At 36.7% G+C, this 27362-nt stretch overlaps 1 protein-coding gene across 2 annotated transcripts in view; it reads left to right on the top strand.

The window, feature by feature from the left end:
- LOC126412333 (venom carboxylesterase-6-like) overlaps positions 1-27362 on the top strand; it is a 237306-nt gene that overhangs the window by 187137 nt on the left and 22807 nt on the right. For both annotated transcript variants that reach the window (XM_050081872.1, XM_050081861.1), the window contains exons 6-7: positions 4498-4663; positions 21079-21263. In XM_050081872.1, coding sequence (XP_049937829.1) covers positions 4498-4663; positions 21079-21263 — 351 coding nt within the window. The remainder of the gene's footprint in view (positions 1-4497; positions 4664-21078; positions 21264-27362) is intronic.

Below are 27362 nucleotides of genomic sequence, written 5' to 3'. Positions count from 1 at the left end.
ATACGACCATCATTGGCACCAAGGCAGAAGCGACTCTCATCGCTGAAGACGACACGTCTCCATTCGTCCCTCCATTCACGCCTGTCGCGACACCACTGGAGGCGGGCTGCACGATGTTGGGGCGTGAGCGGAAGACGGCCTAACGGTGTGCGGGACCGTAGCCCAGCTTCATGGAGACGGTTGCGAATGGTCCTCGCCGATACCCCAGGAGCAACAGTGTCCCTAATTTGCTGGGAAGTGGCGGTGCGGTCCCCTACGGCACTGCGTAGGATCCTACGGTCTTGGCGTGCATCCGTGCGTCGCTGCGGTCCGGTCCCAGGTCGACGGGCACGTGCACCTTCCGCCGACCACTGGCGACAACATCGATGTACTGTGGAGACCTCACGCCCCACGTGTTGAGCAATTCGGCGGTACGTCCACCCGGCCTCCCGCATGCCCACTATACGCCCTCGCTCAAAGTCCGTCAACTGCACATACGGTTCACGTCCACGCTGTCGCGGCATGCTACCAGTGTTAAAGACTGCGATGGAGCTCCGTATGCCACGGCAAACTGGCTGACACCGACGGCAGCGGTGCACAAATGCTGCGCAGCTAGCGCCATTCGACGGCCAACACCGCGGTTCCTGGTGTGTCCGCTGTGCCGTGCGTGTGATCATTGCTTGTACAGCCCTCTCGCAGTGTCCGGAGCAAGTATGGTGGGTCTGACACACCGGTGTCAATGTGTTCTTTTTTCCATTTCCAGGAGTGTATTAACTGTACTTTGAACAGAGTGATATCTACCTCTTCTTTCTTGGAGAAGAAGACACAGCATCCATCTCCATGATAAAGAATTCAGTATAATACAATCATAAATAATGTTGTCATATGTATCCAGGTATCATTTTCAGATTGAAACAATTAAAAAATGAAAGAAACTGCCTCCCTTTCCAGAAGATATGTCAAAAAATTTCTACACAAATACATATTGTTGTCTGATATATATGCAATACGTCCACCCAGAATTACTGACGAAAAGAGACAGATAGATGAAGAGTGAAAAATTTGACATAAACTTAAGGAAACATAAGAATAGAGATACATGTTTATTTTTCTTTTCATGCATATCTTTTTTGGCACAGACATTTTTTATTTTGTATTTGCCCTGCACAGTGTTTCAGTATTTATTACAAGACATATACTTATGGCTAAACCAAAGTAAGATCTATCACAGAGTCAAAACGTGGATCCTTTCAATGCATGGTAAGAACGGCTGAAACGTCCAGCCTAGCACATGGAATTTCAATGAAGTACACAATTTCAAGTGTTCCCCTGCATTGATAGTGACCCCATGCATTGACTGGAATGCTTGGACCAAAGACTGTAAAGTTTCTGTGACAAGCTGCAGTGTCCTAAATGCACACCATTATAGATTACTGATAAATGGGTCAGGGATGCACTACTTATTATAGTCTGCTACCAAGGTAGCTGACTGTTTGTGGGAAGCATACATGGGATTTTTAGGTTAAGTAGCTTTGCATATGATCCAGATAATGATAGCTATTTGGGATCCTGAAGTATTAATGCTCCCTTCCCCCCTCCCATGCACACCCTCAGCATGCACAAAAAATATTATAACTTTAGTTATCAACTGCTGATGCATTAAAAACAAAATGACAGGATTTGAATCACTCCTAAAAAGTAGTGGAACCCATATAATACCAAGTATGTGAAGCTGGCTAAAACACAAAATTGACAGTAGTGATATTTTTGGAGTAAATCTAAGTATATATTCAAAAGGGAAATGGAGGTCACATGCTGACAATAGACAAAAAACTAAGCTCTACTACTCAAATAGAAATTGAGGCTCCATGCAAAACTGTTTAGGCAAGTTTCATTATCAAGGGTGGCATACATTTATTACTGCACCCTTATAATGATGACTAGACTTACCCCCAAAAGTAATTGAAACCTTTAGATACAATCCTATCTCGTTACTATAAATGTTCTCATCATTCAAGAGGACTTCAATAATCCAACATTTGAGTGGGATAAACAAAGTTCTGCCAGTGGTGGACATGTCCAGGCATGAAACAGTGCTTCTTCTGAGAATTACATTCTACTGGTAACTTAGAATTCCACTCAGATTAGAAATATTTTAGTTTAACAGAAACAAATAGACGTGTTGTTTTTGAAGATGTTCACATTGAAACTTGTGTCAGTGACTGCAAAACAGTTATAGCAACAATGGTTAGCAAAGTAAAAAGGGCAACAAAGCATATCTCCATATGATCCAGATAATGAATGATAGCTGAGTGAAGCCTGAAGTATTAATGTAAGATCCAAATAATGTGTATGCCCCTGTCCCACCAACCCTCTTTCTCCAAACACATAAAAAAAGTATTATAGCTTTAGTTATCAACTGCTGAAGGATTAAAAACAAAATGACAGTGTTTGAATCACTCCTAGAAAGTAATGGAACCCATATAATACGAAGTATGTAAAGCTGGCTAAAACTTGAAATTGATAGCAGTGATAGTTTTGGAGTAAATGTAAGTATGTATCAGAAGGGAAATTGAGGTCACATACTCAGAATAGACAAAAAACTTGGGAAATTGAGGCTCCATGCAAAATTGTTTATGCAAGTTTCAGTATCAAGGGTGGCATACATTTATGACTGCACACTTATGATGATGACTAGACTCACCTCAAGATGTAACATAAACCTTTAGAGAAAATCCTACCCCACTACTACAAATGTTCCCATCATTCAAGCAGACTTCAACCATCCAGCATTTGAGTGGAATACTTAAAGTTTTGTAAGTGGTGGTGTTGTCCAGACATGAAACAGTACTAAATGCTTTTCCTGAGAACTACATACTACTAGTAGCTTAGAGTCCCATTTAGAGTTGAAATATTTTAATCTAACAGAAACAAACAGACCTGACATTTTGAAGATGATTAAACTGAAAATTGTGTCAGTGACTGCAAAACAGTTGTAGCAACAATGATTAGCAAAGTAAAAATGGCAACAAAGCAGTTCTGCATATGATCCAGATAGAGACCCTGAAGTATTAATGTAAGATCCAAATGAGTTGTCTGCTCCCCTCCCTCCTGCCATTCACACTCTCTGATCACACAAAAAATATTATAACATTAGGTATAGACTGCTGAAGCATTAAAAACAAAATGACAGAATTTAAATCACTCCTAAAAAGTAGTGAAACCCATATAATACCAAGTACTTACAGCTAGCTAAAACCCAAAATTGACAGTAGTGATATTTTTGGAGTAAATCTAAGTATATATTCAAAAGGGAAATGGAGGTCACATACTCATAGTAGACAAAAAACTCAGCTCTACTGAAATAGAAATTGAGGTTCCATGCAGAATTGTTTAGGCAAGTTTCAGTATCAAGGATGGCATACATTTATCACTGCACCCTTATAATGATGACTAGACGTACCTCCATAAGTAACTAAAACCTTTGGAGCTCCATAAGTAACTAAAACCTTTGGAGAGAATCCTATCTCACTACTACAAATCTCCTCATCATTCCAGAGGACTTCAATAATCCAACATTTGAGTGGGATAAATAAAGTTTTGGAAGTGGTGGACATGTTCAGACAAGAAACAGTACTAAATGATTTTTCTGAGAATTATATACTACTGGTAGCTTAGAGTTCGACTCCTGCACAATAGTATGAACAATAGTACTTACAACATCCCATAGGCACAGTCCCTTTCAGGTTACCAGTCTAATGAATTAGAAAAATATATGAAATATTGTTAATAACAATAGAAACATTATATAAAAGCTTTACAAATCCTTTTGTAATACAGTGTTAACATTTAGATATCTGTCTTTTCTCGACAAATGTTGGTGCCTATGGCTTTGAAAATAGTGAAGATCAGCTTTTACCTTGACAGTTTATCATATTTCAGTTCCTGTCAGTTGATTGTGGTTTGCTCAACATGTCTTATATTGTTTCTGTGTAGCCTAGATTCAGTGATTGGGCAGGATTTTGTATTCTACCGGGCGGCGAATTTTGTACGCCAGTAATTTTTCCTCATAGTTTCACAGAGAAATAAGTAAGAAACTTTTGCTTTTAACAATGTTGGCAATTATATTTTCCACATAAGCACTTTTATTACAGAGCACTGTTACGTGCATAAGCTAAAACAAAAAAGAAAAAAAAAAAAAGGGGGGGGGGGAGTAGTTTACTTCAATTTTCATTTTCTACTTCACGGATATTATATTCTTGGTTATCTGTATTATGTTGAGCTATATTAGACACATCCCTCCAGGGTGTGCTTCATTATGGGATTTCCAAAAGACCACGTTTGAATGTATGTATGAGTTGAGGGCCTCAGAAAATGCAGTAACATGACAAAATAAGAAACATCATTCAGATACCAATCATCAATGAAATTCCTTCTCTTTATAACTGTTGTGCTGAACTGCATCTTCCATGAGTGGTTAGACTAGCAAAAATTGTTACAGTAATCTGCTTTTGATAGGTGTGGCGATACAACCCATTCACTCCCTTTGGACCAACAGTGGAAATTGCAGGGAAAAAGCCATTCTTGAGTAAACACCCAGCACACTTAATAACTGAAGGTTCTGTACAAGACTTGCCTTGGCTGACAAGTGTCACTACTGAAGAAGGGCTCTACCCTGCAGCAGGTAATGTTCATTTCACATAGTTAACAGAGTGAAACAAATGAAGCCATCAATTCATAATAATTTAAGTTGAATTACAAAATATAATTAATAAATTAACAATATTAGAATCTAATAATACCAAAATATTAAAATTTAATTTGACTTTTTGCTATTTTGGTTTTCTCATTTAGCTATACCAGAGTAAATGCTATTTTTATGCTAATTTGCATCAAAAATTATTTTTCTTCTCACTGTGAATATGGAGATATTTACTTTGTTTCAGAGACATACTTTCCAGTTACTTGTATTTGTACAGCTTTAACTGGTACTGCAGTATTAAGTCTAATAGTAATTTCTATTGTGAAGGCCAGCCATAGTTTTATTTTATTTTTTTCTAAGAATAAATGGAGTCAGTAATGAATTCAGAAAGCTTGAGAATCAGGCAGTATAGGGTATGAAATTGACTGATCCCCTAAGAAGCCCTGTGAAGAAGCTATTTCTTTAATTATTTAGTGAAAAATCAAGGAGATTAAATCATTAAAATTTTTCTTAGCTTAATTAATAACAATTGACACTTATAAATCTGGAAACCATGATAAAGATCAGGCACACAACATTAAATAATACAAACACATATACCTTAATACCATGTTTTCACATTTCCTGACCAGGGGGACATGTGTCCCATGCAGAAATTTATTTCTCTAAGTTCACAGGGATACAAAAGTCCCACATCTGTTTGGTACTGCAATCTAGCATTGAATGTATCAACTGTTTGGAACCAACAGGCTCATTTTGTGGCACCTAATTCATGAGATATTGCTTAATTGTTTCAGTTGCATGTTCAGTGCCTTGTGTTCTGACAGTTTTGTGTAATTTTTTTACATTACTGCAATAGCTAAACTCAATAAAGGTATTTATTGCTTTTTTTACTCTGTTTGCGAGAAATACTTAGATTTGTGCAGCTATTTATTGGTAGAACACTTTTAAATTTGTTAAGTGGGTTTGCCTTATGACCTGTGTGTGTGTAGAGAATTTCTAATAGTGGCTTTTGTTCATAGTTGTGTCAAAATTTTTACATTAATATATTTTATTCAGTTCTGTAATGTTATTTTATTTGCCTTGATTTGATATGAAACAGAAAACTCTAAAAACTTGTGGTGATTTGTGATAACATAAAAAACATAAAACATTTGAATACAATATCTAATACTCTGATCATTTGTCAGGAGATTATCAAAATAGGTGAATACATTACAGTTAACTGGAATTGCTACTATTTACAGATTTACTACACTGTCAGAATGAAATATTGTTCTGCATTTTTAATAACTTTATCATGCACAAAATACCTAATATTGACTGTTGTGACCAAGAGATGTCTAAACTGAAATCTAACAGACGTTTTTACTTAAGCTGGTCTAATAGTTCCTGTTAAGATATTCATCTGTAGAGTAAACTCTTACAAACTTTCTTTGAACCTTGCTTTATCTGAAACCAAGTTAGTAATGGTTGTTGGAAATTCGTTGAAAATGTGTGCTTCTGAATATATAACCACTTTCTGGACCAAAGTAAGTGATTTTAGCTCTTTATGTAGATTGTTCTTATTCCTAGTATTGATATTTTGAATTGAGCAATTGGCTGGAAATAGAGATATATTATTTGCAACAAAATTCATTCCATTTGATTTCATTTATTGATCCATTTTCATCTTCAGCTGCACAATGTGCAAGAGATATTTGGATTTTTATGTTAATTTTAACAGTTTTTATATAATTATACCTTTGTACATAATAACACAAATTAATATCTCAGTTAATGATGAATACTTAAATAAAAAATGTTGTTACACTATACACCAAGAGATAATATACAAATTTCTTCTGTATGAGACTACATTGGTTTAACATACAAAAATTTTTTTTGTATTTATTCATTTACAGTGTAAAAGCATTAAGGAATAAATGTACTGAGAAGCAGTGGTTAGAATGCCAAGTTCCTTGAACAGATTTCCATGTGAAGTTCTTGAATTTACAAAAATGGTTCAAATGGCTCTGAGCACTATGGGACTGAACTGCTGTGGTCATCAGTCCCCTAGAACTTAGAACTACTTAAACCTAACTAACCTAAGGACATCACACACATCCATGCTCGAGGCAGGATTCGAAACTGCAACCGTAGTGGTCACGCGGTTCCAGACTGCCTAGAACTGCACGGCCATTCTGGCCAGCTTGATTTTACACCACAAATGATTCTTCTTACACACTTTTTCATGCCAAAAACTTTTGCTCTTTTTGATGAGTTACCCCAGAATATGATCCTGTATGACATAATAGAATGAAAGTAAGAAATGTATGTAAGTTTTTTATATTTATATCTTCTACATGTGACATCATTCTCACTGCAAATACAGACTTATTTAGGCACTTCAGTGATTCTGTGCTATGCCCTTCCCAAATGATTTTATTATTGAGTTGTAATCCCGCAAATTTAACACTGTCAGCCTCTTCAATCCGCATGTCTTCATATGTTATACACATGCTGGAAGGAAATCTGTTATAGGTTCTGAACTGCATATAGTGGGTCTTTTCAAAGTTTAATGACAGTGAATTAGCTTTTAACCATTTATTAATGTCTGTGAAAATTTGATTGGCACTATTTGTAAATCTGTACTCGACTTGCTACTTATTGCAATATTTGTATCATCTACAAACAAAACACACTTAGCATTTGGCAATGTAACAGATGAGAGGTCATTATTGTATACAAGAGAAAGCAGTGGTCCCAAGATAGAACCTTGAGAAAAAACACATGTAATTCATTCCCAACCAGTTGAAGACTGACTGCTTACTACACAAATATTTTGCAATGACACACTTTGTTTCCTGTTAGTTAGTTAAAATTCCAACCATTTCACAGCATTGCCGGCAAGACCATAATATTCTAATTTACTTAAGACAATGCTGTGGTTCATACAGTCAAAGGCTCTTGACAGGTCAAAGAAAATGCCAGTAGCCTCTAACTTATTATCTAATGAAGTAAGTACATTGTCACTGTAAGTGTAAATAGCTTTCTGTATATCAGAAGCCTTAAGAAACCCATACTGTGACTTGGACAGTATATTATTTGCAGTCAGATACTCTGTTCTGCTGTGAATGCAGAGCAGGCTATAGCTGAGGTTGTACCATCTCAGTCTCTGTTGTGATGAATCTTATATCTTTCAGCTGGTGAGCAGCTGACAATGCTTATTATCTTGGCTTATTGTCTTGGAATTTATGTGATATAATAATGGTACTTACTTTCTTCTTTTTACAGAATCACTAGTTAAAGAAAAAATTAAGTGGAACATAAATTTCTCTCTGTACTCAAGGAGGAATAAATTTAGGGAACTATTTATTCCTCCTTGATTTCAGTGGGACACATATGACCCATTTAAAATAATTATAAAACTATAAACAACAATAATACAGAAATGTGGCCTCCCTCAGCATCCATTCCAAAAGCAGAAAACCAGTTTGTAGAGTAATATGTGAAATTTTAATTAATTTAGTAATGAAAGAGTTAACATTGATTGTGACATGAACATTTGGTTACATTGTTTCCTATCTGGAAATTTCAAACTGTAAAGTAGCAACTATGATTTATTTGCGACTCGTATTTCATTAAAAGGAATGTGGCAAAAAGTGTTCTAATTCAGTTGTATTCAGAGAGTGCTTTTTCATGTTAAAGCGTACTATAATTTATGAAGTTTGCAGACAGTAGAAAGGCGCAGCTTGGCAGAGGGTAACTTTTGTGAGTCAACTGCAGATTTTGAACTATGACTTAAAACTTTTTGTACCAACAGTTTTGTTCTTATGATTATTAGATATGATGATAGGACTCTTTTGGTTCAAGACGGTTGTTGTTGTTGTGGTCTTCAGTCCTGAGACTGGTTTGATGCAGCTCTCCATGCTACTCTATCCTGTGCAAGCTTCTTCATCTCCCAGTATCTACTGCAACCTACATCCTTCTGAATCTGCTTAGTGTATTCGCCTCTTGGTCCCACTCTATGATTTTTACCCTCCACACTGCCCTCCAATACTAAATTCGTGATCTCTTGATGCCTCAGAACATGTCCTACCAACCGATCCCTTCTTCTAGTCAAGTTGTGCCACAAACTTCTCTTCTCCCCAGTCCTATTCAACACTTCTTCATTAGTTATGTGATCTACCCATCTAATCTTCAGCATTCTTCTGTAGCACCACATTTCGAAAGATTCTATTCTCTTCTTGACCAAAATATTTATCGTCCAAGTTTCACTTCCATACATGGCTACACTCCATACAAATACTTTCAGAATGACTTCCTGACACTTACATCTATACTCGATGTTAACAAATTTCTCTTCTTCGGAAATGCTTTTCTTGCCATTGCCAGTCTACATTTTATATCCTCTTTACTTCAACCATCATCAGTTATTTTGCTCCCCGAATAGCAAAACTCGTTTACTAATTTAAGTGTCTCATTTCCTAATCTAATTCCCTCAGCATCACCCGACTTAATTTGACTACATTCCATTATCCTCGTTTTGCTTTTGTTGATGTTCATCTTACATCTTCCTTTCAAGACACTATACATTCCGTTCAACTGCTCTTCCAAGTCCTTTCCTTTGCTGTCTCTGACAGAATTACAATGTCATCGGTGAACCTCAAAGTTTTTATTTCTTCTCCATGGATTTTAATACCTACTCTGAATTTTTCTTTTGTTTCCTTCACTGCTTGCTCAATATACAGATTGAATAACATTGGGGAGAGGCTACCAGCCTGTCTCACTCCCTTCCCCACCACTGCTTCCCTTTGATGTCCCTCGACTCTTATAAATTGTACAAATTGTAAATAGCTTTTCGCATCCTGTATTTTACCCCTGCCACCTTCAGAATTTGAAAGAGAGTATTCCAGTCAACATTGTCAAAAGCTTTCTCTAAGTCTACAAATGCTAGAAATGTAAGTTTGCCTTTCCTTAATCTAGCTTCTAAGATAAGTCGTAGGGTCAGTATTGCCTCATATGTTCCGATATTTCTACGGAATCCAAACTGATCTTCCCCGAGGTCGGCTTCTACTAGTTTTTCCATTCGTCTGTAAAGAATTCATGTTAGTATTTTGCAGCCGTGACTTATTAAACTGATAGTTTGGTAATTTTCACATCTGTCAACACCTGCTTTCTTTGGGATTGGAATTATTATATTCTTCTTGAAGTCTGAGGGTATTTCACCTGTCTCATACATCTTGCTCACCAGATGGTAGAGTTTTGTCAGGACTGGCTCTTCCAAGGCTGTCAGTAGTTCTAATGGAATGTTGTCTACTCCCGGGGCTTTGTTTCGACTCAGGTCTTTCACTGCTCTGTCGAACTCTTCACGCAGTATCATATCTCCCATTTCATCTTCATCTACAGCCTCTTCCATTTCCATAATATTGTCCTCAAGTACATCGCCCTTGTATAGACCCTCTACGTACTCCTTCCACCTTTCTGCTTTCCCTTCTTTGCTTAGAACTGGGTTTCCATCTGAGCTCTTGATATTCATACAAGTCGTTCTCTTATCACCAAAGGTCTCTTTAATTTTCCTGTAGGCAGTATCTATCCTACCCCTAGTGAGATAAGCCTCTACAGCCTTACATTTGTCCTCTAGCCATCCCTGCTTAGCCATTTTGCACTTCCTGTCGATCTCATTTTTGAGACGTTTGTATTTTTTTTGCCTGCTTCGTTTACTGCATTTTTATATTTTCTCCTTTCATCATTTAAATTCAATATTTCTTCTGTTACCCAAGGATTTCTACTAGCCCTCGTCTTTTTACCTACGTGGTCCTCTGCTGCCTTTGCTACTTCATCCCTCAAAGCTACTCATTCTTCTTCTACTGTATTTCTTTCCCCCATTCTTGTCAATTGTTCTCTTATGCTCTCCCTCAAACTCTGTACAACCTCTGGTGCTTTCAGTTTATCCAGGTCTCATGTCCTTAAATTCCCACCTTTTTGCAATTTCTTCAGTTTTAATCTACAGTTCATAACCAATAGATTGTGGTCAGAGTCCACATCTGCCCCTGGAAATGTTTTACAATTTAAAACCTGGTTCCTAAATCTCTGTCTTACCATTATATAATCTGTCTGAAACCTGTCAGTATCTCCAGGCTTCTTCCATGTATACAGTCTTCTTTTATGATTCTTGAACCAAGTGTTGGCTATGATTAAGTTATGCTCTGTCCAATATTCTACCAGGCGGCTTCCTCTTTCATTTCTTAGCCCCACTCCATATTCACCTACTATGTTTCCTTCTCTCCCTTTTCCTACTCTCGAATTCCAGTCATTCATGACTATTAAATTTTCGTGTCCCTTCACAATCTGAATAATTTCTTTTATCTCATCATACATTTCATCAATTTCTTCATCATCTGCAGAGCTAGTTGGCATATAAACTTGTACTATTGTAGTAGGCATGGGCTTCGTGTCTGTCTTAGCCACAGTAATGCATTCACTATGTTGTTTGTAGTAGCTTACCCACAGTCATATTTTTTTATTCATTATTAAACCTACTCCTGCATTACCCCTATTTGATTTTGTATTTATAACCCTGTATTCACCTGACCAAAAGTCTTGTTCCTCTTGCCACCGAACTTCGCTAATTCCCACTATATCTAACTCTAACCTATCCATTTCCCTTTTTAAATTTTCTAACCTACCTGCCCGATTAAGGGATCTGACATTCCACGCTCCGATCCGTAGAACGCCAGTTTTCTTTCTCCTGATAATGACATCCTCCTGAGTAGTCCCCACCCGGAGATCCGAATGGGGGACTATTTTACCTCCGGAATATTTTACCCAAGAGGATGCCATCATCATTTAACCATACAGTAAAGCTACATGCCCTCGGGAAAAATTACGGCTGTAGTTTCCCCTTGCTTTCAGCCATTCACAGTACCAGCACAGCAAGGCCGTTTTGGTTAGTGTTACAAGACCAGATCAGTCAATCATCCAGACTGTTGCCCCTGTAACTACTGAAAAGGCTGCTGCCCCTCTTCAGGAACCACATGTTTGTCTGGCCTCTCAACAGATACCCCTCTGTTGTGGTTGCACCTACGGTACGGCTATCTGTAGCGCTGAGGCATACAAGCCTCCCCACCAATGGCAAGGTCCATGGTTCATGAGGGGGTTCAAGATGGTAAGGTGAGTGAATTTAAAGCAACTAAAAGGTTTAAAAGCATCTGCTAGAAAAAATATATTTTTCTACCAGTTCTAGACACAGAGATTCACACACACACACTTGTGCTCACAAGTGCATACTGTCTCCACACCCTTCACCCTACAGTTTTCACCCCTTCTGTCCTACCACCTTCTCCCCATTCTTGACTCCCACCATGTTTATGTGCAACCCTCTACCAACACACCCGTCCATCTTTCCACACTCCTCTTCTTTTTCGATCGTTTTTCTCCACCACCCTGCCCCACAACCTTCTGATGCTGTGCCTGTTGGCAGTCTAGTCCCTGCACACTGCACCAGACAGCATTCATCTGTCTTCCCACCCATACACTACTATCTCTTACCCTTCCACTTCACCTTCCCCTTCCCCTTTCCCTTCCTCAGTGCGTGTGTTTGTTTCTCTTAAAAATGAAGGCTGTGGCCATCTGCAATATGTGAATATCCTTTAGTTGTGCCTGTCCACAATTTGATGTGTCTTCTTTATGGTAAGCAGCAATCTCTCTTTTCCTACATTGTTGCTATTTCTACCTGGAGTTTCCACTGTTTGATACTCTTATGTGTAACTTATATGAAAAGGGAAAACTATCCACTGATGTTGAGAGAAACTTCATAATGCCCATCCCTAATGGGTGAATGCCTAGAAGTAAAAAAATTATCAGATGCTTTGCTTAGTCATACGTGGATTGAAAATAATAATGAACATTATTCTCAACCAAATGCAACTGAAAGATGAAGCCACCTCACAGAAGCTCTATTTGGCTTCCAAAAACAATGAGAAACCAGAGACAAAATATTAGCTTTAAAATTATTTACAGAAATTATACAGAAAGTTATTTAACAACATACATAACTTTTGTAGAACCACAGGTAGCATAATAATAAGGGAAAAAGTCTTGAGTTACTGAAGAAAGTAGCAATATGTAACAGAGACAAATGACTGATATAGAACCTCTAAAACGATATGCTTGTGTTCAACATAAGAAGCAGCACAGATCTGGGGAGGAGTCCAGCAAGGATGATCACTATCAGCAATTGTTTTTAATTTATACATAGAGGAGGCACTTAAAAAGTCAGAAAACAGAGACAAATGAAGCAATAGATGGCAAAAGAACAAATGTGATGATGCCAAAGCTATTTTATCTGAAAATGAAGAAGACATTTCAATGATATTAAATAAAATGGATCAACAATTTATGTGAAAATAATATAAAATAAAAATAAGTGAGTCTATAACAGGGGTGACAATATGTCTTAAGTAAGGGAAAGTCATGGTTTGAGTACATGTATTTGACAGGCATTTACTTATTTGGGAAACATTATCACTACCAATGGAAGGAGCAAATAAGAAATCAAAAGGAGAACTGCACAAACTAAAAGTGCCAAAGAATAAGACATTATCCTCAAAAAGTAACACCCCTAAAATAAGAAGAAGTTTTTTGAAAGCATTTGTTTAAAGTATGGCATTGTACTGCTCTGGGACCTAGGCTCTGGGGACTGATTGTTAGCACAGGGTTACCATGGGCCTCAGTTCACTCTGTTGTTTTTGCTGAGAGCAAATCATTGAAATAATGGTATCCCATGCAAATACCCAATTGATAAACCACTGTCTCAGTTACTGTGGTTTTCCACCATGCTTATCTCAATGGAACTTTAATTATGGGATCCCAAAATGTGTTAGTGTCGGTCAAAATTGTTGGCTTATTGCATTCCATTTTATAACCAGCAGAAAAACAATGTTCAGCAATGACAGACTTCGTAGGTTGCTAAAGGTGAGTGCAGTGTTGATGTTCCCCAGAGCCTTCTTCCAAAGTGCAGTTGGTCTTACCTATATATACCATATTACAGCAGAATGTGTTTTATATGCTCTGGCATTCCAGTATGTTGCAAACAGAAGCCAAGACTGTAGAGAGACTGCATAATCTTATTTTTGGCAAAATTGACATGAGAGGGGAATATCAGAAGAATGGATATTACTTACAGTTATTGTATATACAAGCAGAACAGAAGGAACTGTGAAAACTGAAAAGAGAGTTGACTACTAAATTTATCTCACAAAGTACTTTTGTTAATCCTATTAGGAAAAAATCTAAGGCATTCATTAGACAAATCTATGCAACACAATGAACAAATGGGTAAGCATATAAAACATTCTCAGACTTCTTGTCGGATCATTTCAGGGTACAATCTCAAGTTTTCAACGATTATCTCCATTGTCTTTGTCAGGAGCAGCTTACTATCTTAACTGCTGTTGTGATGGGCTTATATAGCACAAAGACGGCTTCTGATTGATTGGTAATTATGTCATGCTGTTGTAAATGATGTCACCATCAGTGCTGGTGGTTCCACGACTCCCGCCATAGCATAAACATTGCCGCGAATAACTCTGGCTCTTCTCCAGTATTGAGAGCTCCCTTCCATACCCTGCTAAGATTATATCCACTGTGACAGTTGAAGATTTTCTCACTTATCCTAAATTTCTATAGCCTCATTAATTATGGAACCCCAGTACACAGTAGCCTGAGACAAAACTTCTGTTTCATTAAACAGTATTTTATGTTTGTTTGTGAGTCTGTCCTCAGCAAATGCAGAATTCCCTAGTTCTTGATTTTTAATATGCCACCAATGTTCTACATAGTGGTCAGAAATGGTGCACATGAACTGACTGATGGAATTGCTTCCACACTCACTAGATATGTTGTAAATCCCAGGGATCCCAAGACTGAGACTGTCTTTAACAAGGCATGGCATCTCCTTGATCTTCATAGGAGGTCACAAAATAATGTCTTCCCAGTACTCTGCCAGTTTTGCTGGATGTGGTGCTGCTGAAGGGAAGGAATGGAGTCATTGGCTCACCATGTGAATGTTTAATATTTTCATATTTTCTTCCCTTGGCACATGCTGACGTCATATCATGTGATCCATAGTTGTTCTTTTGGAACACATACTTCAGATGATTAATTTCAGAACCCAAGTGATTGATGTCAGAAACGTTTTTCACTCTGTGTACCAATGTACTTAAAGCTGCTCTCTTTTGGACTGGTTTGTGAAAACCATATCATGTGACCCATAGTTGTTCTTTTGGAACACATACTACAGATGATTAATTTCAGAACCCAAGTGATTGATGTCAGAAACATTTTTCACTCTGTGTACCAATGTACTTAAAGCTGCTCTCTTTTGGACTGGTTTGTGAAAACTCTGGTCATTATGATATAAATCAGTGTGTATTGACTTGTGGTACACTGATTGAAATGTCCATCCATCTTTTGTTGTACCAAAACATCTAAAACTAGCAGCCTTCTCTCTTTCTCTGCCATGTCTGGATGTTTGGGTCCTCTGACCATCACCAACCTCTGTAAGTAACCACTACACATAAACATTTTCTTTATACTCCAACATATACCAACATTTATAAGTCTGTCTTCGGTTAGTGAAATTACTATTGACTGGTACTTCCCTATGGCCAAAAGAAAACATCTAAGTCCATGTAGAGTTATTTGCAATGCTATAAAGAAAATATAGCAAAATAATTTAGATTACAGAACAAAATTAAAGTCCTTTGGTAGGAACTTACTCCTTTGGCTTAGAACACAAATGAAATCTTTTCGAAACAATATTTTACAATGCCTTTTACATTTTTCACTAATATCTTCTTGGCCTTCACAATACCTTACATCATCCTTAGGTATGTCACTCTGGAAAATAATATTCAAGAGATTTTAGGTCATTTCTTCCTTGTGCTAGTCCAGCAGTTTTATCACTCATTTTGTCCTTTAGTTTCTGGTTGCTACAAACATTTTGGATTCATTAGTTCTCATGTCACATGATGGATTATACCAACATACAAAAAACTGCTTTCCAAATCTTTCAAATCTTGTAACAGGAAAAAACAGCTCGCTCCTTCTTACATTTTTTTTCTAAAATCTGAGTTGTTTTGCAACATATCTAGCAAAATTGCTCATAATTTATGCCAAAAATTTGACAACAGTGAAATTTGCTTTAATGTCCTTTTTGCTAACTATGTGTCACTGACATATTTAAATTCTTCTTTTACATGTACATAAAGTATATTGATTCAATAGGGCAAGATGAAAATTCAATGCAAATACAAAAATAATATTGAACACTAGCTAATATATCTATCATAAGAAGCACAAGTAAATTGTATATGGTACAAGAAATTGCAGTTTTTTGTGGGAAATGGTGTGGTTTTCCACACATATTCCCAAGACTAGTACACAAGCAATATCAAAGTTTCATTAGAAGACAAATAATTCTAGAAAGCAAAAAGAAATGCTGCAATGGTCATTTTTCAGATTCCAAGTCTTTTAACACAAATATCATGACTAGACAAAGCATGGAAATAACACTAAACAGCCGTCATTCTACCACCACACCCAGTCTTTTTATTTCATTCCTTTTCCATACCTTCTGCCCCCTCCCCCCACCCCCCCCCTCCCCCTCCACCACCACCTCTCACCAGCCCACCGTCTAATCTGCAGCATTTCACTGTCTGCCACCCCCACTACAATTATCCCTCTTCTTCGCAGCCCCAACCTCCTCCTTACCCCCTCACAATTGCCACTCCCATCATGCACTGGTGCTGCTGCTCGCAGTGTTGTTCCAGTTGACTGAGTTGACTGAGACTGCAGTCGTGTGTGTGAGTTGCATTTCCGTGCATGTGTGTGTGTGTGTGTGTGTGTGTGTGTGTGTGTGTGTGTGTGTGTGTGTGTGTGTGTGTGTATTTTTGACAAAGGCTTTAGTGGCCAAAAGCCTTAATTGTGAGAGTCTTTTTTTTTTGTGCCTACCTGCGACTCAGCATCTCCACTATATGGTGAGTAGCACACTCCTTCTCAACATATTGTTATGTTCCAGCCTGGATTTTTCTATTGTTTGATTCTGATCTCATCTTTGACATTTTTGACTTCAGTGTTAAGTTTAAGTTCAATTTATTTCATTTTAGTTTCAACAGACTATACTTGAACATCTAATCTAACAATTTTTTGATTGATATTATTTATTTGAGCTGTATTTTTACCAATACAGTCAAATAATGCTGCTATTCAATGACCAAATTCTGTGAACTGTTTCTTACTTTCATGTTTATGATTTTAAAGTTGCTCATTAATTTTGGCAGACTGGTCACTATTAATTTTTATTAACTGATCCTTATTATCATTACTCATTTTTGTTAATTGCTCCTTATTATTATATCTTATTTTTATTAACAATGCCAACATTGTACTTACATCATTTTTATCTTTTCATTTTGATAATTTACATAATTCATCTGTTTGTTTTTCCTGTTCTTGTTTCACACACTACTTGTTTATTTTTATTTATTTATTTATTCCACGTGATCTGATCATACATAGTGTGTTGCAGGCGTTGGAAAATATCAGTTAACATTGTTAACATATACTAACATATAGTATCCTAATGTATGATATTGCAAAGATTGGTTAAGTTTACTTCACACCAATTGCTCAATGTTTTCAATTTAACATAAATAGCAAGATTACTGTTCTAAGTATTCATTTATAGAGTAAAAACAGTGACACAACAAATATGACTTCATGGCTTTGCTAAATTTTATGTTGTTTTTGATGGACTTAATATTAGTGGGAAGACTGTTGAACAGTTGGAGGCCCATGTGGAAAGGTCCCTTTTTACATGGTTGAGTGTTCGTATGTAAAACATGCAAATTTGAGTTTTTCCTGGTGGTGTGTTTATGTATTTCATTATTTTTTTATGACTCTGGAGTCAGATGGCACTATGTGGTTTCTGAAAAATTTTAGAGTCTTGAGATTGTATAGGCAAAGGCAGTGTAAGGATTTCCAACTTTCTGAAGATTGGTTTGCAGGAGTCTCTGGGTTTGCTCCCAGTAAAAGTCCTCATTGCTCTCTTCTGGATTTTGAATGTATTCAGGGCAGTTGGAGAATTTCCCCAGAATATCACACCATATTTTAGGTGGGCTTGTATGTAAGCGTAGTACCCGCTGGTTAATGTTTTAAGTCTCCCATGTCTGTATTACCCCTCATTATTTCAGATTCCTGTTCAACAACTGTCATTGTTAATAATTATTCAAGGAGACACTTCATAATAAAAGAATTTTAGAAAAGTGCTTGGGATTCCCACCAGGTCAGATTAAAGGAAGACATTGAAGCAATTCAGAGATGTGCTGCCAGATAGAAAATTTAGAGAACCAGCATCTTCAGCTGACTGCTGAACAATTCTACTGTTGCCAATGTACATTTTGTATAAGGACTGTAAAAATAAGGCAAGAACAATTTGTGTTTGTGTGGAATCACATAGTTATTCATTTTTCCCTTACTCCATTTATGAGTGGAACAGAAAAGGAAATGACTAGTGGTACAATGTACCCTCCACTGTGCACCGTACAGTGGCTTGCAGAGTATGTATGTAAATGCAGATTAAACCACTGTTTTAGGCTACTGACACAAGTATGTAATTTCACACTACACTTAACAGTTTGTTAGGGACATCACTGAACTCTGTTTTGATTGGATGACAGGAGTGGGGAGGTGAGGACTGACAACATTTATTGATAACAGTTTTTATTTTCGTTGTTATTAACTGGTGGCAGTGAATGAAGGGCAAGCCAGTACAATAAGATAGTGTTTCACCCCCGGGGTGCCCAGTGGTAGCTATCAAAATTCAGTGAGTTATGTGCCTTCAGCCACTGTGCCTGATGGTGCAACCTCATGAAAGCTGTTGGCTTGTAGGCAGGGTGCTGCTGGCACCATGATGATAAGAGTCTGTATCCATCACCACTCATGTTGGTATCCTGCTAAATCTCCAGGAAGGCCTCTGGCCTAGGGCGAGATGCTACTGATGGGTAGAGAAGAAGGAAGGACCAGAATGTATTGGAAGTGATGCAACAATCTAATATTGGCAAGAAAATGAAAGCAAAAAGATCTGAATGGATTAAACATGTACCTCAGATGCCTGAACAACTTGAACCCAAAGCTGTGATGGTAGGAATGCATGATGGGACATGCATGCTAGATGGACCATGGAAGCTACGAGAGAATGAAATCCTGGAAGATCTATGGCAGTTAAAGGCCAAGGATAACTTGATGCGAAGAGTTAATGGAGGTGGACTGTAAGCTCAGCATGTAGTCTTCAAGGTCAATAAAATAATTGTGTAAGTAAATACATCAAGAAAAAGTATTAGACCTTAGTAAATGCTAAAATTTATACTGGTTCTACACTCCTTATGCTACATGTTTCTAAATAAGAAGAAACAATAAACAGGGATAAAAAATTGTCCCATTATTCAAGCTTTTATGAAAAAGTAATTTAAATAAGTGTCAACTCCAAGATGTGTTTCATCCATTTTAAGTGCTCATTGACATGATACAATATTTTTTGTTTGCTGTTTTGATGGTGCAATCTTTTATCACTGTAGGATCAACTTCATGCTCAAAATACAGTATTTCTGTGTTAAAATCTGTCTCATAGAGGTGCCTTCAATACTGATCAATGCTTTGCTCTTGGAAACAGCTGAGATAACTCTTCTTATTTGGTACCAAATCATAGTGGATAAATTTATGAGAGTCCATGCTGTGAGGCCTCCTGTTGTTAGAAAATGAATTGTGTTACATTTTATTGTGTCTCTCTTGAAACAAAAAATGTGCTACTGAATAAAAATTGCTACTTAACAGGAAAGGTTGTGTGTTCGGTGTAGTCTTACCTGACAAAACATTCATTTCCCCCTTAGAAGAGCGTGCTGGCTGCTTTAGAGTACTGTATATTCTGTAGAACTGATACCAGATGGTCACATAATCCTCCAACACTGGGTTAAGTCAAGGAACTGAAATAGTGTGTATGTGGCAGTCAGTTGTTTGAAAACAAAAACTTGTGTTTAAGTGTAGGTGTGACAGCATAACCAGGAGCTACTGCCTCTTGATGCTCTCATGACCACACCATGACTGAAGTTATTCAATTTGTTGGTATATCAACAGCATTTTTTGCTGTCAGTGAATTCAGTTGCATCTCAACCAGTTTCTTAGGGAACATTATGAAGAGAATTGCATGCAGTGGACTTATGGAATTGGGTACCTCACAAAAAGCCATTTCTCACAGTGGCAAATAAAGCTGCACATATTCCATGGACCAAACAACACGGAAACTGGACATTAGCTGACTGGAGGTGTGTGCTCTGATGAGTTATGATTTGCCTGTTTGCAAATGATGCAAGGTGTCAAGTACACCAATGGCCCAAAGAGGCTTTTAAACTGCAATGTATGGAGAATGTAGTTCAGACAATAAGTGATTCACTGTGATGTTTTAGGTGTGTTATTTGTACTATGGTGTGGGGTGACTCATTCAGGTTACTGAGATCATGAATCAGGATATTTATTTCAACAATCACCATGACCAAGTGTTGCCCTTTCTTCTACATATGCATAATGAGTATGCTGTGGACACTACAATCATGCAAAGTGGCACCAATCATCTCCAAGGTCTGCATGCAATTTACAGTCACTCAAGCACCCTATTGCAACTTGACAGATCTGCCAAATCACTTGATAAGTATCCCATAGAACATGTCTAGCAGGATTTAGAAAAGTAGGTCAAACATAGAAATTAAGATCCTCAGATTTTGTTAGGACATCAGAATAAACTTGTGAACTCTCTTCTCTAATGCATTGAGGCCATTATAAAGGATGCAGGCAGTGTTTCATGGTATTAATGTGATGTCTCCTGGGGGTTAATAATTTTTTCTATTGTGTGCCTACCTATGCAAATTTCTTTTGATTATTAGATATACCACTAATGTAATATGACTGTGGCAATATGCTACATACACCAAATACCACTCATTAAGCAAAAATACAGTTTTGGCCTTCAATATCATTTCTATTTTGATAACAATTGTACATGTACATACATTCCCCAGAATCTGTTGCCACTCACTGTCCTATTCAATATATATGTGGAGCAAGGAAAAAATGACTATTTGTATACTGCCAACAGTCATGTATGTTTCTGCCATGCATAAAGTTTGTACCATTTTTTTCAATAGGTCCAAAGTATATACAATTTCCAGTTGTGTCATTAGTCTTAAAGTGTAATTGGTTACATTTTTATGAAAATATAAATTATAATCAAGTTGTATATCAATTCCATATCTCTGGGTACTCAGATATATGTCTCACTTTCATTCTTCTTATTATGATAGATTTTGTGACAAAACATGATGTAATGAAAGAACTGGATGCTCGGTTTGAGGAAGTGTCCGCATACCTCTTGGACTACAATTATACAGCTCCACAAGAAATACACCATGAAATAGGGAAGAAAGTTCGGAAACATTATTTGGGAGAGAAAAAAATATCAACAAGTACTGCTGCTGAAGTAATACAGGTAGAAAGAAGCAACGAGAGTTTATTTTTGTATAAAACTGTATTGGAGTATTATTAAAATTAAGTTAAATTAATTATACCTTATATCGTCAAACCTTAATGTTTGATTTTTTTCATCTGTCTGCTGAGATTTGTTTCTTCATAATAAACATGTTCGAAATTAGTAAGTAATTTTACTTTTTCATGCTACAGTAGTTTGTTTATTATTGTTACTGTTTATGAAAACACCACTTATTTTGATATTCATGACAAATCATTTGTCTCCATGTATTTTTCGAGAGGTTGGCTGAAGGTTATTTACATTATGAGTTTACACATTATTTCTTCAGTTAAATTACCAAAATCAGGAGATATTTTGTTACCTCCTGCAGCTGTTTAAATGTATTGACAATTACTTTTCATGATGCTGTTGTGAACTATTTCTGTTCCTATAAGCTAAATTAAATTCAGCCATTTTTCCGTACAGATAGGCCTAGTATAATATCTGCATGGTCACATTGATATTCATTCTTTATAGATCAGTCATTATTTATGTGCCATAAGGACAGGTATCATTTAAAAATGACTGTCACTGATTATTACAAGCTAACAGAAATGTTTTGTCTTGAATCTAAATATTTCATCTTAAATTAAATTTTCCGTGAGACAATTAAGTCTCTAATTTATCTATGATAACGTTGGAAGCTGAGGAAGTGAATTAAAATTTGTCCTGCGGCCAGGACTCGAACCCAGGTCTTCTTGCTTACTAGCATATCTGCAAAAAGACCCGGGTTTGAGTCCCAGCTGCAGCACAAATTTTAATTCACTTCTTCAGCTTCCAACATTGTTCTAAATATTTCAGTAATTTATGGAATGCATGGTTAGTAAGGTATATTTTTAATTATCTTTTAAAACTGTAGATATTCTTAATTTCTTGTTTTATGTATCACTGAAAACATTTCCTCAAAAATACAAAATCCCAATCTGAATTATGTTTTCTATTATTAGCAGCAAATACTATTAAGACTTAAGAGGATTTTACAATGATTGTAACAAATTCACGATTGCAAATTCTGTAGCTGCAGTAAAACCTCTTTTTTACACTTTTCAGCAGATCTACCCAAAACAGTGTAAAATCCAGAAAAGTGTAAAATACCCAGAAAGCATAGGAAATGCAACAAGCAAAAATGAATAAATTACTCTTACTGTCCTCTTTATATTGTTCAAAATAAGAAATTAAAACAATTTAAATTTTGTCTAACAAGGGGAGGCCGCCAATTGTGAAATTCAGATTTGATTCATACTGCGCATAATAAAAGCTCATGGCCAGAGGTGTAATGTGCAAAGCACCAAGATGCACTTCTCAGCTGTTGTTGAGGAAATCGACAGTTAAAAGAAACCGTTGCGGTGAAATACTTTCTACGATTATTAATTTTCCACAGCGTCGTGGCGCAGCGGTAAGCGCTCGGGTTCGTAATCCGAAGGTCGCTGGATCTAATCTCGCACCATGCAACTTTTTTTTATTATTTGTTTTTTGTAATTCAAATGTACACACACACTGACACACACACACACACACACACACACACACACACACACACACACACACACACACACACACACACACACAAACTATTAATGAATTGCTTATGCATGTTGGTGAAGGCGGATCGCTCTCCGATTGTACTGACTCCATTTTTCCGTTTGTTTAACAGGGTGTACCAAAACTCTCACGTACGCACTGATTTTCGACGATGTTATAAGTTGCGCTAGGGACAGCATCTACCTTCTTTCGAAGTTAGCAGGCAACTACGCTGTTATGCGGCAGCTAGTTTCGGCCCATTCAACATCTGTCCTTCAAGTGTAACGAGCGAGTAACGGAGTTTATATTTCATACCTGCCACACCAAATTTGTGTTCGTGGGGTCTCTATTCTAATTCGAACGTTTGACTTACACTATACGTATTCGTTTCGTAATATCGTTTCTACGTCTTCCATTAACTATACATGGTAAACATTATGAAGACAATTAAAAACATTTGTGAAATACAACTTTGTTTGCGGAAAACATAATGATGTTCGAAGTCGCCAGTTCTTCCACGACAAATGACTTTCGGCAACTTATTATATACATAATTGTTGCAACTGATTGCCGGGAATTATATATATATATATATATATATATATATATATATATATATATATATATATATAGACACACACACACACACATTTGGGTTAAAAAAACAAATACTAAAAAAAGGTTGCATGGTGGAGATTCGATCCGGCGACCTTCGGATTACGAACCCGAGCGCTTACCGCTGCGCCACGACGCTGTAGAAAACTATTAATCGTAGAGAGTATTTCACCACAACGGTTTCTTTTAACTGTCGATTTTCTCGACAACGGATGAGAAGTGCATCTTGGTGCTTTGCCACATTACACCGCTGGCCATGAGCTTTTATTATGCGCAGTATGAATCGAATCTGAATTTCACAATTGGCGGCCTCCCCTTGTAAGTAAAAAACTGAAATAATTAAATGATTTTTTTTTTTTCTAAAAGCAGTTAGCTCTACTTGTCACTCCATGATATAGGAAGCATCAAATGCATTATCATCACTTGATACACTACCAATGTACTGCATCAAAATGTTAATAGCTCCCATAGCTTCTAGAGCTGGTCATCCATGCAGTGTTGCTGGAATCATAATTCGTGGGCAAAGTACTCACATTTTTTTAAACATCTTGACTTATTTTAAGTCATTTTAATTTATCAATTACCAAAGGAGGCAATTTTTCAGACCCATCAGCATTGACCATAAGTAAAACAGTTATCCTCTGCTTATTCAGTTTCCCACTGCAGCATTTCTTAAAACATAAGGTCTTACTTGGTAATATGTTATTTAAAAAAAGACCAGTTTCATCAAAATTTAAAAAAATTATTTTGATCACAATCTTTTAAACTTATTTTGCCATTGTTCTTTTCATTGTTCTACAATTCCTCCATCAGCACTTTCACCATACAGTTGGTTGCAAACAATGTTATGATGAGTTTTAAATTGATCGATCCAACCATTCAACGCAATGAAGTTGGTGATCTCCATTTCTGCAGCAAACTGAAGTTGGAATTCCCAATGCTCTTGTGCTAACAAACCCTTCTCCAGTGTGTTTATCCAAATGATCACATGCTGATGGCCAAATGTATTTGGCTGTTTTGCCATGGAACCAGACTGTGTCATATTGGCTTTGATGTTGGGCCAGGTTCTTATAATTGTGTTCATAGTGTAAGGTGAAAGTTCTAGGTCCTTTGGTAATAGAACTTGCAAATCTATATGTTGAAGAATCATAATTTAGAACTCCATTTCCTGTTTTATAATTTTCAGTGCGATAGGGTCTGCAGCTGCGAAGAAATTTTTTGAAAGATGTCATGATGTCTTAAGCTGCCATTCTTTTTATTCCATGTATGATTGTACAGTTTAGATACATAGATATTTAGATACTTGAAAATGGCCTAAGGCTGAAATTGTACAAAATGTACATGAAATAAAGAGAATGGCAGCTGAAGTTTCACAAACTCTTTCAAAAAAATTCGTATTTTATTCATTCATTTCACACATAGACAATGATTCACATTGCTACAATGTGACTTTTACACCAGAGTTTGTGAGCTTATTATTAGTGGTACAGTGTTATCAGTAAAGCAGTGACTACATGGAAAAGGTAGAATATAAATTTTACAACTACTGTTAGTAAATTTGAACCTAATGGCACATTTTGGTTCAGAATTCTTAATTAAATATGCAGTAATCCTTTTTATTGCTTAGCAACAAGAAGTTATTTTTATGATATGTTGGCACAATTTTGAACATCTCCTGCTGACTGTCGTCTTTTTTCACCTGTGGCAACTTAAATGATCTGATGGTAATGACACTAGCAGCAACCTTCATTCTGCTCATTGCATCATTTTGTAACATCTTTCATGTAATTTCAGAGTCATTTATACAAATAAACACAGTTTTTGAAGATGACTATCTCTATAATAGGCTTTATCCTAGACATGCTCCATAAAATGATGACAATTTCTACCTTCTTTCTTATCCAGGGCATTCCTGAGCCAAGTGACTCCTTGTTGGCAACAAGCTGTAGATTTTGTGCCTGTTGTTCTCTGCTTACAAAGACAGACTTCCAACTTAAGTGTTTCAACTAATATTGTGTTGCAAGTTTTATTTACCATAATTTTATAACAATTATCAATTAGTCTCTCATTAGAATACAAATATCTTTTTAGTATGGTTTCTCAAAACACTTTTGCACCCATGTTTTATTTATACAATTGAATATGATTGGAACAAAGAAGGAAATGCCTTTGTGTGTTAGCATCCTGGGTGAGAAAGAGTTCAAAAATTTCAGCATGTTATGGAACATCTTGAGGAGGAATGTTTACATCTGACATCAGGTTGTACCAACCTTATTTAAGTCAGTAAAGCAGAGAAATCTACAACAAGGTATTTACAACTTTAAAATAATCCACCAGAATGTACAGGGCTTGAGCAAGAAACATGAACAATTAGGCGTGTTTGTAAATGAAACTATGCCTGATGTGCTTGGTATTAGTGAACACTGGCTATCTGATGCCAAATTAGAACTTCTTAAACCTCTAAACATGGTACTAGCTAATAAGTTTTGCAGATCTACTATCAGAGGTGGGGGTGTATCAATGTATGTAAAGAGCACATTCGATTTTAATTCTATAAATGAAAGTAAATATTCATTAGAAGGAACAATTGACTGATGTGCAGCACGTATAAAGATACCAAATGATGAAATTTATGTTATATGTTTATATAGATCACCAGGTGGAAACTTCGAAGTTTTCTTAACAAAGTTTTGTGACATGATAGAGACTGTTTTTATATCACACCTGAACAAGTTAGTAATTATAGGAGATTTCAACATAAATGTATTAGCAGATAAGTTACACACTAAACTATTCAAGAATACTCTGCTTGAATATAATGTAGGATACCTGATAAACACTGCAACCAGGGAGACTGAAACATGACAGTCTGCAATAGATAACATAATCACTAGTATTCATCTTTACGATCTTACATCTTCTGTTATTATAAGTGCTTTGTCAGACCACCATGTAGTAGAACTAAGTGTGCACATAAAAAAGGTTCCTACACACAGTTGCTATACATATATTAGGATGAATACAGACCAAAATATAACTCAGTTGAATAATATGCTAAGGAATGTGGAATGGAACAGTGTTCTAATGATACTTCATAGTTATGGCAAATTCTCAAGTGAACTATTCTACATTCTTAACCAAGCCTGCCCATTAATAAAAAAAGAGAATTCAGTCACATGCTGTAACCCAAAACTGGATATCAAGTTCAGTCACTGAGGCTAGAGAAAAACTAAGATGGTATGAGTATGCTATGTTAAATGACTTGAGCAATAAGAGTTCAAAAAGTATCAGAAATACTATATAGACCTCGTAATTTCAGAAAAACAGAAACATTTTGAAAGTGTCATTCAAAACTCAAATAATATCTCCAAAACATCATGGTCACTAGTAAATAGAGAAATAGGTAAATCTGGGAACCATACAACTGAAAATCACTTGCTGATAAACGGCACAATAGAAACTGATCAGAATAAGATAGCAGATATATTTAACAATTACTTTGCTTCTGTTGGCTCCAGCATACACAATCAGCTTAAAAATCATAAATACAAATTCAGAGGAACACCAGTGTCAGGAAGTATATTTTTGATGTTGTTGTTGTTGTGGTCTTCAGTCCTGAGACTGGTTTGATGCAGCTCTCCATGCTACTCTATCCTGTGCAAGCTTTTTCATCTCCCAGTACCTACTGCAACCTACATCCTTCTGAATCTGCTAAGTGTATTCATCTCTTGGTCTCCCTCTACGATTTTTACCCTCCACGCTGCCCTCCAATACTAAATTGGTGATCCCTTGATGCCTCAGAACATGTCCTACCAACCGATCCCTTCTTCTGGTCAAGTTGTGCCCCAAACTTCTCTTCTCCCCAATCCTATTCAATACTTCCTCATTAGTTATGTGATCTACCCATCTAATCTTCAGCATTCC

Source organism: Schistocerca serialis, chromosome 1 (assembly GCF_023864345.2).
Source record: "Schistocerca serialis cubense isolate TAMUIC-IGC-003099 chromosome 1, iqSchSeri2.2, whole genome shotgun sequence".
Taxonomy (NCBI): Eukaryota; Metazoa; Arthropoda; class Insecta; order Orthoptera; family Acrididae; genus Schistocerca; species Schistocerca serialis.
The sequence above is the reverse complement of the archived record's forward strand: the minus strand, read 5'-3'. Positions and strand labels throughout refer to the sequence as shown.